General features: G+C 38.2%; 1 protein-coding gene across 2 annotated transcripts in view; it reads right to left on the bottom strand.

Annotated features, from left to right (window-relative positions):
* Positions 1 to 13,172, bottom strand: part of dgkza (diacylglycerol kinase, zeta a) — a 105,366-nt gene extending 92,194 nt beyond the window's left edge. For both annotated transcript variants that reach the window (XM_084108214.1, XM_084108215.1), the window contains exon 1: positions 12,660 to 13,172. In XM_084108214.1, the coding sequence (XP_083964340.1) occupies positions 12,660 to 12,940 (281 nt within the window). In that variant the 5' untranslated portion in view covers positions 12,941 to 13,172. The remainder of the gene's footprint in view (positions 1 to 12,659) is intronic.
* Between the last annotated feature and the right edge of the window lie 402 nt (positions 13,173 to 13,574).

Below are 13,574 nucleotides of genomic sequence, written 5' to 3'. Positions count from 1 at the left end.
TGCCACAGAGCAAAAAGTGTTTTCTTCAGGAAAGGCACAGAACTGAATTACATGACCAATAAACAGTCTGGATCGAAATCCAACTGAAACTTTACGGTGGAAATTGAAAATATTGGTCCATGATACGGCTCCATCCTGCAAAGCTGATCGGTAAACAGCTATTTGAGAAAGTTAAAACCAGCTTGATGGGTAATATTGTTTTTCATTAGTGAAGTCCATTGTTGTTGTTCTTGTAGTTTTTTTTCCTTAATTCCATCATTTTTTTCTCAACACTGAGTGATTCCATACTTTTTTCCTCTACTTGCTCTGGAAAAAGAAATGCCATTAATAAAAAAAATTTAAGTGGATTTGTTTGAGGTATATTTCATGAAGCCAGAATAAAACCTTTTTTGTATAATATCTGTGATTTGTTTGTTTGCTATAAAGTTACAAATCTGGGTGAGCAACCTCTAAGTGTGGAAATTGCATAGGTTTTGCCAGGGGTTGCAAATGCATGTCATGCATGTCTCTTACATCGTGTCTACAACAGGCACAGACATTGTCACGTCACACAGTACCACAAGAGAGCGAGGCTGTGCACACTGAATGCGATTGTGCAAATATTCAAAAATCCATTTGTACTGTTGTCGGTACGTCAGAAATTCATCATTTTCAATCACGTGACTGGCGTGGAGACCTAGAAAATAAAACATCCATAAAACTGCAGCACAGGGCTGTTAATTTTCCATCTGCTTCCATCCCTGAATATTTAGATCACCACTCAAAATAAGAAAAACAAAGATATGTGAACAAACTTTAAGTTTTGGGCACTTGTGATCCATATACATCACCCACCGCAGTATTTCAAACACTAAAAACAGTAGGACATTCGAAAGACAATGTATAATAAAATAATAAAAAACAATTCACAGTATATAATTTAAATATCAGTATTAATGGTGGCCGATATACCGGTAGACATTTGTCGAACAGTAGAGATTTTGGACTATCGTCTCTATCGACATTGCCATGCTGACCCGTCATGATACAGTAGCTTATGCATTTTTAAGCATTGCTGTTTAAAGACAAGAGTTTTTTTTTAATCATTGAAGCGTAATAAGCAGAGAGAGAGAGCTCATTTCAATATGTGTACAAGCTGTCTGAAAGATGGTTTCTGAGTGAGGATGCAGAGGATGCAGAGAAATTTCGGTTGCTGAAAAATATCAACTGAAAATGGCATATTCAGTTTTTGGCCGAAAGAGAAAAACTGCCGAAAATATGTGCCGCCCCGCCCCTGCCCATCAGTGTTTAGTGCTCAATTTGACTCTCGCTCTAGCCATTATGACAGCACGTACAGTGTGGCACTAAATATTCCCTTCCATGTATGTGAGCTCTGATCAGTTGCTCACGGCCAATGCGGTCCACCCACCCATGCACCACTCATGCTCATCGGAAAAGCAAAGTCCACTCAAATAATGTGCCAATATAAAATTTCTGTGTAGTAGTAAACTTGTTTCTGTTTGCAATAGCCCTACTGTGCTGTAACATGGTGTGGTATAGCCGTGCTGGGCAACGCTGCTCATGTGCTCTGATAATAATAGCTTTGTAAGACTATACATTATTTGGAGAATTGATCAAAAAAATTATCTGTTCATCTGATTCTGTGGCATAGACCTGAATAAAGAATAATATATTGTTATTTTCCATCCAATTTTAGTGTTACTTTTAATATAAGTGTGGTTATATTATTTTATTGGCTTGTATTTTTGAAATTCAGTATCATAAAAATGATTGAATTTCATTAAAAAGTCTAATATTAATATAATTATATAAATTTTAGTTTTGCTTTCGCTTTTTCAGGCAAGTGCATTCAGAATTTTTGGTTTTGGCCCAGATTTGTTTTATTTCAGTGCATCCCTATTTCTGAGCGCTGTCTGAGAGATGCACGCACATGAAGCCACTGCTCATAGAGCAAGTGAGTATTGAACAGAGTTATTTTTACTGCCTTGAATGGTCAAATACACACACTTATGGGACACACTTGTTTTTATCCTGTTGTTTACTATATTTATTTGCTTTGTTGTTGTGGGTTTTGGCTCTTTTGCTGTTGAAGGCTGTAAAGACCTTTGAAATAAATGAAATCATTTGGCGAAGTTATATGGAACTGTAATGCGGTCAAGACATGGCTGGAACTACTTTAGCCGTGCGTTTCCCTGAAAATAATTGCACACCTTAGAACGTTCGTAAACCAATCAGATTCAATCATCCAACAGCCGCGTAGTATAAGTCCTATTCATTCATTTTAGTTAATGCATTAACTAACATTAACAATGAGAAAATTGCAGTAGCTACATTTGTTACAGAACTTTATTTTAGATGCTTTAACATTAGTTGTACCTGAATGCTTAGGTTGCATGATAGATGAGCTGAACACTATATTATATTATTTATGGTAGCGAATCAAAGCTTAGTGGCATGGGACACAGTCCAGCAAGTCTGTCAGATGGCTCAGACCTTGTTTTCAAGATGTACATGGACACTGAGCAGATCTGTCTCTATACAGATGACACCAACACCAGCTGGTCCTTTATGAAACCACACATGGCCCATTGAAGCAGCCTAATGACATTAAAACCACCAGACCTACATGAATTATGAATAATGGGCTTTGTAGTCTACCAGGTCTGATTAAGATGAAGGAGACGGTGTTATGGTTAAGGAAGAGTCACTCATGTCTGTATCAGATTTGTCTTTGATGAAGTAGGGGGGTGGGGTGCTGATGGCTCTGCATGGACTCTGTTTGCTGTGCAGTGCATTGATTTTTCCAAAGCAGTTGTCTGCTTTACCAGGGCTGCATTCTGCATCAAGAGATCTAAATTTACCACATTATTCAACACGTAATAATACTATTATCAGAAACCTCTTGCCCATTCATACTGCATGTACCCTGTCAGATGATTTGAACATCCAGTCTGTATCTTCGATAATTAAGTGTAAAAAAACGCTGTTGCAGAAACCACCCAGTCTAAATATAACCAGCCCAATCAAGTTGCACTGTCTGACTAGACTTTTTATACACACGTCTTAGTTGCTAAATGTGTATTTTTTGTATATCCTAATATCTAAAGACAACTCATTTGAAGGCTGTATGCATTGCAAGGATTAGATGTAACGATTAACCTGTTTGTTCTAGAAACATTTCATGTAATTCACTCAGTTGTAAAATGCTGTTGTCAATCACTGTACAAAACAGACAAGGAGTGACAACCGTATTAAGCTGCAGTGTGTACGTGACCTTTGAGATCATGAATCTGTCAAAGATCTTCTCAGAACTTTATACACAGTGGTGATTTTTGGTTTCCCAGAAACCAGAACACACAAGACTGGGGCTCATTAAAGCCAGATAATGACCCCGGTTTCTCTGTACTGCTGGCAGTAAGAGGATCAAAATGGAAAGAAAATCTGTTCTTCTTCAGAATAGACCACTGCTGCAGTAATGAGATACCTGAAAGGTCAGGTCATAAGGGGGTTGATGGAGTAGTATAAAGGTAATGAGTGTCAGGAAAGCCTATTGCTGTAAAAGCAATATAATTCTGGTTAGAGACAAGTACATATTTTCTATAGTGGAGTACAAAATTCTGATCCTATTTAACAGACCTTTCATTTTAGGTAACGTGACTTTTCCTATCTCATGAACCCTGTTTTCGGAATGTCCTGAATACATATCCCACAAGAGGCTGTGTGTTACAGTAATTTCCCCACAGGTAAGACCTGTGATAGACACAAAACAGTATTATAATACTCATTCTAGAGTTTTAATAATCAACATGATGAAGCAATTCAGGGGGTTCATGAAGCAATTCAAGGGACAACAGGATGTAGCCTGTTATGTTGATGCATTAAATTTGACAAAGCAAATAAATAATAACAAATACAAACCCCCTGAAATACTTCAGCCCAACAATGCGAGCATGTTGTGCCAAATGTAACAGACTGAAAACTATTATCCATAGTTGTATCCACACAATTATCCATAGTTATATAGCATGAACTGAATGTTACTGTTAAGCAAAATAGCTGTTTTATGCCTGGTAACAGGGTGGGCTGTAGTCAAGACCACCTTTGTCGAGTCCAAGACAAGTCCAAGACCAGGACTAGTCGAGTCCAAGTCAAGACCGAGTCCAAAGAGGTTCGAGTCCGAGTCAAGACCGAGTCCAGGACAGGAAAAAAAAAAAAAGCAGTCTGCTAAAAAAATATAGGCTAGCCTATAGAAATTAAATCATGTAATAATTAAATAATGAATAATTTTAATTTTATTTAAAATAATTGACTAATTCAAAGAACAAAAAAAAAAAAAAAATTATATAGGCCTAAAGGAGCACACACATTCGTTTCGACTGTCTGATCAGCCTTACATTCTGTTCCTGTCAATCATACACGCGATATCAACCAATTAAACTGCATGAGGGAGGGCCGAGCCAACTCACAGACACACACACACACACACACAAGAGATGCGGATAAACCGCGGATCGGGCGGATGACGAAAAAATAAAATTTTAGCCTACCACTCGTGGAATAGGCCAGGGGTTCCCAAACTTTTCCATGCCAAGGCCCCCCAAATACCACTAGGTTCTGGCCAAGGCCCCCCGTATTGAACCCATCGACAATACTACGGCACGGCACATGTAGAAATAATTAAAGAAAACATCTAGGTGAACATCAGATTATGTGATGGTGTTTGATACCAGCCAATCAGAAAGATGAGATGCACCGATTACAATTTTCAAGGCAGATTCCGATTTTTCATTGAGTTTGACCTGCCGATACAGATTTAAGCCGATTATATATTATATATATATAATAAAACACCACTTTTACCCAAACTGGTTAATAAAAACAAGTTTAAATGGATACATTCTCTATAAATATTTTTGTCTTCATTTTCTTTTCTGACATAGCCTACTCCTTGTTAAAACACACTATACATGCAAATTATGTGCATTTTTTTGAGTGAAATCATATTTATTTTGTCCATCAAAAGTGTGCTTTCACTTTAACTGAGCGTGAACAGCGCTACAAAAATAGACTCGAAACCCTCCGCTTCACTGCTGCTCATGCGACGCTCCTGCTTGACGCTCGCGCGCTGCTCCAGCTCGCGGTGTGAATGCACTCACTGAACATGCACGCCTAAAAAAATTTGCGCTGCTCACGCGCCGCTCGTGATCTGAAACGGCCGTAATTCACAAGGTTTCCTACATGTGCGTTCTGTGTGCTGTGTGCATGTGTGATGTTGATGTTGCGCGATGTTATTCAAGTGCATTTGAATAAGCATATGTCAGACTGAAAATCACGTGAAAATCGGCCAATTCTTGTCACTAGCCGGTCAGTCAGATATCAGATAGGCTATGCAACAAATTATTATAATGTTTTTTCATAACAATACTCATATTAGCAAATATTTATTTTTTAACGTTTTTTAACTTTTTTTTCCCCAACTTGCTGCGGCCCTCCTGGCGCCCCCTGGCGGCCCCCACTTTGAAAACCCCTGGAATAGGCAAAGAAAGAAAGGTAAGAAAAAAAGTCGGAAAACTTTGCCCATTAATTAGATGTGCAAGGCAAGCAGGCTAGTTTTCGGGGTGTTATGGACAATTAAAAATGTGAATATTCACGTTGCACTAGCGGTGGACTTTCAGCAAGTTTATTTAAACATTTATTTTTTTATAGAGCCGTTTATGAGTCAAAAGAGCCGGCTCTTTTCATTGAGCTGAGTGAAACGAACCGGCTCACGAAAAAGAGCCGAAATGCCCATAGTTATTAGGTGGCCAGTGTTTCACTTTCCCTCCAATAATATTTTGTTTTAATATCGCGGCGACGTATGTGTGATTACTGGGAACATAATAAAGACACCTGGACTCGGTCGAGACCAAAAGCCATATTTGGCAAGACCAGTGGCCGAGACCGAGACAAGTCCGAGTCCGAATACCAGCAAGTCCGAGACAAGTCCGAGACCATAGAAAAGCGGTCTCGAGTCCGGACTCGAGTCCAAGACCGGACTCGAGTACTACAGCCCTAGGGTAAAGAGAATGTTTACATTTGTAGTTCTCTTCATATTAATAATATTCAATAATACACAATAATAGCTTCCAATTAAAGAACAATATGAAAAGTCACTGTAAAATATAATATAATTAGTGTACAGTTTTGCTTGCAGCATCTTAAAATGCCACATATCTGTTCGAAGGAAGCAAGGAAGGAAACATTTTCATATTTCACTGTAATATTTTTTATTTACCCGCCTATCTGTGAGTGATGTAATCATGTGACACTCTGTGAGTGAGTCTATGTGTGTGTTGTTGTAATGGTAATATAGTGTAGGATTAGTCATCTGTGTAAATCTACACAGGGGATTAAACATAAAACTTCCACCGTTTGACCAGATCAGATCTCATAAAATACAGATAACCTTACACAAGATTAAATACTGTGTGTTCTAGAACATCTATTTGACAAAAATTAAGTAAACATATTGCCCTCTTCTGATAAGGATTCCATCCTTAGAAAGCAAAAATTAAATAAATAAATAAAGTCCTTGTGCTGTTGGTCGCTAGCAGATATTCCTACTCTCCACGATATCAGCTGTATCACGTAGTGGGTCACTATCTGCACTCCAACTGGTAGTCCTGGTGCTGCTCGTTTGTACAAAGCTGAGCTCTGCCAATGTTAAAAATAACTGCTGCGTTCAGAAGATACAATCCTGCATTAAAATAAATAATAAAAAAATAATAATAAAAAAAATACAGAGTTGTTCTTTCTTATACACCCTGGAAATCCCAAGGTTTGCCAGCTTCCCTTCATTCTACTATTATCATTAGTTCTCTTTTTAGGAATACTAGCATCTATCACAACTCGAAGGACACTGAGAGGCTGAAGGTAAAGCAGCTGTTGGGGATGGTAGTGGTTTACTGGTGAGAACTGCTGGAGTATTTTCCTCTTTCCACTGGTCTCTGAGCTAGGCTCAGCATGACTGCCCCCCTAAATGTGATGCATTACTAGATATGTTTTAATAGATATTGACATTTGTAGCACACTGTGGTTCTCTAAATAATAATTTTCTCTGTTCATCCAATTGTCAGATAGAGCAGCATCGAAATATCAGCACATTGCTCTTAAAGGAGCAGTAAATTATGCTCAATCATCATTAGTAGTAATGCACTTAATGATCTGTAGCCTGTAAGGTAATATTCTGCTTCATGTTAGATATACAGTTAAACCAAAAAACATTCAGACACCTTGCTATCCTCACTTACATAAATTAACTATAGTGTCCTGCACCCACTAGTAAAAAGAAAAAATATCAAAAATCATATCTGGTGTCTGAATAATTTTTGGTTTGACTTTGATTTTTGGTCACTCACAACATAAAACATGATCTATGCCATAAAAACTAAAGGGCAGATTCACTAAGAAAAGAACAGGTTTTTTTTTTTTTGTATGCGCTAACTGTGCTGGTTTAGTACCCAGTTTACTGAAGGAATTATATACAATAAATGAGACCACAAACATGAGTATTACATTTGCACTGATGCCAGGGCAAATGACCTAGACGCAAATATACCGCATGAAAGAGTGGTGCAACCGTTTAAGGAATTTCACTCTACTCACTCAGAATGCTGTTTTTGTGTGTTTGCTTGTGATATGTTTGTGGAGGGGAATGGTTGAAATTCTACTAAATTCTGTAGCGGTCTCTAGAGAAGTCTGTGAATACAGATTCAAGTGCAGGCCTAGGAATCAGTCAGTGCGTGGATTTAACCTTACAGAATGCATGAAACAAATAATCTATGCGCATGCATAAAAGGGGTCAAGATGACCTGTAGGTGTCCTATTAATTAAATAATTAAAATAATTGATGATACACAAATCTTTTAATATATCAATCAAACATTTTTTATTTGTCCACTTTCCTTATATATATGGATTACAAAAGATGAAAGTTATTATTTCTAAAATGCAGATGTACTTTTTCCTGAGCAAACGTGAGCTAATTTAAATCTACTGTAAAGTATGCCATGTTCTAGTCTGAACTTTCACTACCCACATTTATCACAGATCAGGTAAAAATGATAAGGAACAACAGAATATATTACACATAAGGTGTGTACCTTTCTGTGTATAACTTTTCAATTAAATTCAATTCAATTCACATTTATTTGTATAGCACTTTTCACAATACATATCGTTTCAAAGCATCAAAGTATCGGAGACAGGCTATTGTATGTAGCCTAACTTGGGCGCATCAGAGTGCAAGGCGGTGCGGAGCGTGCATTCTACAAGATAAGACATTTATCAGATGCTAAGGCTCTGCTGCAACGAATCATCCGCCATCGTCACGTGATGAGTGAACTGTGATTCCTGCTGCACTGTGTGCGACTGTGCACTCTGCAGCTCGTGCTGGATGAGTAGAGAAGACGTTTACAATAGTTTACAATTGAAGCGACCGTTATCCAACTGAATTAAACGTTTTTTATTTTTATAAAGAAATCAAAATGACAGTGGAGGCGGTGACGCGGAGGGCACCGTAATGTAAATGTAGCGGTGGCATACTATGCTAATTTCACCCTCAAGCTCTGTCATGCCATATCGCGAGACAGCTTTTCCCCCCGACGAGAAATGTCGGCACATTTTAATCTCGCGGCACGAGATCTTTGTAATATGTATGTTGAAAAATATGCATATTTAAAACTTTATAGACTATAATCACTGGCTTTTGGCAACGGCCGCACGAGAGAGTCGAGTTCCGGCGGAAGGGTGACCTCTAACCCGACATAGGACGTAGCTCCTCTTCTCTTATATCGAAATCCTCTGACATTTTTCTTTAATACTTCTCGTTTTAGACTTCTAATTTGTAGGGGTGTGACTGGCCCAAATGCGCAAGTAGAAAAAATCCTTAGACTGGAGCCCTGCAGTCTCAGAAGTTTTGAGGTACAGTCCTGCAGTGTGGCTTCTTCGACAACCGAAAAATCAAAACCAATAGAAGCACAGAACCTAATGACACAATTACTGCGACAACAACAAACCACCACTTGCTTCACACACATCATTTTTTCCATTTTACGCAGCACTATACAGTTACAGAATACTGTTGTCAGTCCTATATTTTATTGATACAGCTGCATTCATACACCATTCAGTTTTCAGTGGGTGTGAGGCTGTGAGACGTGCAGCTCAAACGTACTCTCTGCAACCGCTTACAAAGCATTTAACGCTGTTGTTGGTTATTTAAAATATCTAATGGATGAACTCCCGCCTCGATTAGACTCATTTATTTAATAACACGCTGACAATCGTTGTAAAACTTTACTGTTTTATGGACACCGCCATGTTTGACACTGTCGCTATGGTTACCGCTATGGTTAGAAGAATGCGGTCGTGACTTCAGCTGAATAACATATTCAAGCATCTACTTTAATCTCCTGAATAAACAAAACATTGTAAGCAACTGCTGCTGTCAATCCCAAAAAGTGACTGTGAAGCCATGGTAAACACCTTCCCTGACCTACACGCATAATCCTTATCTTTTGTCATAAATAGTATAAAAGATTAATTCTAAGATTAATTACTTTTTGCAGTCTATAGGGACAGACATTTCAGAGGAATTCAGTCTGAATTAAAGTGAGAGGAGAGACAGTGACCTGCTTTGCAACTGTCTGTAATCTTAATCTGTGCTGCCTGCACAGAGACACAAAACCTCTTGACTGTCATTAATGCACACTATCATTTATTTAAAGCCGAAATCAAAATTGACCCTATTTACTTTGTTAGCGCATATTACTAGTCTTGTGGTGAACAATTAGGCCTAATCCGTGCAAGTTAATACACAGAAAAAATATTGTTTGCCGTGGTAATCTTTAATCAAAATCTGAAAAGTTACTTCCAGTCTGGAATGGAATTCCTTTTCTGACGAAGTCAGTTTGACGGCTTAGGTTGAAAACGCTTAACCAACCCTCTCAAACCGTTAGTCTGCTATGAGCAGAGATGAAGAGGAGGAGCGCTAAAGTAAAGAAAAATCGTTTGCAACTTCACAGGGACTTTAAAGTATCTTTTCAATGCAAATATAGCAGAACATAGAGCTGAAAGAAGTCGTGACTGCAGAAACACTGAGATCAGATCAACATTACAAGAGAAAAACTGTTTAGTTCTACGATATTACATCCTGGTAGATATTTACACCAAAACACAGCAAGAGCAACATTCTCAGGTTGACTAGATGGTCATGTATTGCATTGTTTTTGCTCTGTTAATATTCCCATAGGCAGCTGTCCACACATTTTGCTCTTTTTTAGCTGATAATTAACTCCCACTCTAATCAGAGCTAAAATGATGATGATCCAAGGCTGACTGCCCTAAACACATTACTGAGGTCACAACAACAGCGCTGAGGTGGACGGCTAGAGGGACAGATTGGTTGCCATTGCATTTCCGCCTGTTATTGACTGTTTCAGTGGTGAACCTCTTGATTTCGAACTCTAAGCCATGAATTGACTGCCCTTCTCTTTCCTCTTTCTGTCCTGCCAGTGCTGGTGTAGTATGTTGTTTGTGACCTTATACGCATCTATCAGCATCTGCCCAACATATATCAGGGTCAGACAGGCCTCTCTTGTTAACTTCTTTCTTCAATGCAAAACCACCTGTGATTCCACACTGTTTCCCTAGTTAACCTCTTATATAACACACTAAGAGCACAAAGAACCCATCCACCATCTTACCCACAATCACAGTGTGTCCTTTTACTTTACATGGTGTAGTATAAAAACCCTGAACATTATTACATAATCAGCACAGCTGGTGCTGGTTTTATTTTAGATTAAAGCAAGAGAGGAGAGCAAATCTATAGGCCTACTATATTATTTCCCAAAGATTCAGTCACAAAGCCAGCGAAAAACTGAGGAAGCTCTTACCAATTATTTAAACCTTTAATTTACTTCCTCTTTTTTCAGGCCATTAAATGTCAAGAGTTTCAGTAACACAACAACATTACTTTGTCCAACAAAAACGAAAGGGAAAAATCGTTTGCGGGATTAAAGACAGAACACAGAAGTAAGAGGTCATAAACCTTATCTGAAGATGTTGTAACCAATATACAACACAAAAGCATGTTTCACAACAAAAGAATAAAGATTTAACAAACTTTTTTATCATTATTTAACTCAAATTTAAAGAGTTTCTTTACATTGAAATTAAGTTAGTTCTACATACTGGTACAAAATATTTTCAGTCTCTATTCAAGGGAACAAGAAATCCAGTGTAACACAATAAGGTATACCAACATGATACAGCAATCAGGAAAAGAGCAAAGTGTGTGCTAGGAACAATCACATAAACACACACACTTTTATTGCCCAACATGGCATGGCCTTTACCTACATGACAAATAGGCCAGTAAAGCATTACACACACTGCAACCACAGTAAAATAATTAAGAGCACTTAGTGCACACACAAATGCTTTCTAAGTAACGAAGCATGTGGTGCCATATACTCCGAGCCATCACACAGATTGTCAGATGTGGCATTCTGTACAAAAAAAAAAAAAAACACATGGCTGATGTCACCAAGGATACATTGTAAGACCAGGCCTATGATAGTTGCTCTAATGAGAAGGATGACATTGTTAATGTGCAAGGAGATTCTGGCATCTGACAGTAATTTAATTTACATTCATGATAAACTGAACCTGATGACAGAGAGCCATGCAGTTAGGCCTGATGAACTATAATTAGTCATCAGTTTAAAAAAAGCTTTCCATTTTTGCCATGAATCCCCAATATGATCATCCTTGTGTGAGGGAGACCAATCTTAAAATTTAAAAGGCACCTATCTTTTATAAACAACCATACACACTGAAAAAATTATATTCATATTAATGTAGCCTACTGTTAAAAGTGTTATTTATTTATTTTATTTAAGTCTAATTTTTATTTATATCAACGTATGTATTTATTTATTTAAATCTAATTTGCATTTATTTATTTCAGATTATTTATTCATTATAATATCATGTAATTTAATCTATTTAGCCTAATAGATTAATAACTACCTAATATGCATTATATTTTAATCACATTTGTATTAATTAATTTAAATGTATTTTAATCTAATTTATTTACTTATTTTAATCTTATTTATTGTTAACCCGTTTTACATTGCTTTTCTCTAGACTCCCTTGTGGACCCTGTGAGGGTACCAGTTTGAAAACCTGTCATAGACTAAAAATTTGCTGTACCATGTCAGGTTTAAAGAGGAAATGTAAGTTATTCATGTATGTATATATACACACATATAATTAGTGTTTAGTTGTATTAGTTGCTAGTAGCCTAGTAGGTTACAAGAGTGTGGCGTTTCAGTTTGTGATGGCAGTAACAGTAATCCAGTTCATCCAGTCAAAGGGAATCAAGACGGTTCTTCGAAAAAAAGACAACATTCAACAAGTTGCAACTGACACAACTAGCCTATGACTGTAACGATACTAACAGAACAATTACCAAAAGCTACAGTAATTTTGCTGCTGGTCAAGGTTAACTTAGGCCCATCAATTAAGACAAGTGGGAGCTGGAGTTTGAAATCAAGCAAAAAATGGTCAGATTTGTATTGCTCTACATGTTTACTGTGAGAGGGATTTACCTGTATGACACCTGTTTCCGGATGGTGAGGTGTAAGAACTCGCTGCTCTCCGTCTGGTTTTGAGGACTCAGCCCTCCTTCTCTCCCCACTGCCAGTCGTTCTGTCCCGTTCCCCGAACACTCTAAAGTTGTGCCGCTGTGTCCGGTTTCAGAAAGGAACACGTCCTCCTCCTCCACCACGTCTTCCAAGGTCGGCGGTATCACGACCGTGGTCAGTGAGTCTGCGGAGCTGTGTGCCGCACGAGACGAGCCGTCAACGGTCGCTTCCGACGCTTCTGCCATTTATTAAACTAACTTAATACCGATGTAAAGTGTCACACTAAGAGGCGAGCCCAAGTTAAGAGGATATATGTGCTTTCCCTTAAGTCGCACGAGTGAAATAGCAGCTGAATTATTATTTCGGGGAAGTTTGTGATAGATTTGACCATCACCTTCCCTTACGGTTAAATCTGCTTTCGGCAGCGACCACCTCGAAACACACATCTGACTGTGTCACGAAGACCCACCCACATACACTACCGATTCAGAATCAGCCAATCATATGAGAGAATGCCCATAAGCCCTGCCCAACCTAACCACAGCAGTAGGATCAACCAATCACAACAAAGAACTCTCTCTCTAGCCGTGACACACACACACACACACACACACACACTAATCCTAAACAACAAGCTAAGACTGGTACAGAACCACAGCACTTTAAAAACAAATCTCAGGAAAGATCAAATTGCTTTTACTATCAAATTCCTTTGATCATTGCAACAATATTCAGTGAGAAACAAAGTTGACATTGACATTGGGGAGGCCTGATAAAGGGTCAGTTGTCAATGTTTGAGCCTGTTTGTGTGAAGGAAGTGTGCCTTTGTAAATAGAGCATTGTTTTCTGTCTGAATAGTAGGCTATGCTTGCATGTGAA

The sequence above is a fragment of the Abramis brama genome, assembly GCF_963993115.1.
Source record: "Abramis brama genome assembly, chromosome: 3".
NCBI classification, from domain to species: Eukaryota; Metazoa; Chordata; class Actinopteri; order Cypriniformes; family Leuciscidae; genus Abramis; species Abramis brama.
Note: the sequence above shows the minus strand (reverse complement) of the source record. Positions and strands in the feature narration are given on the sequence as shown.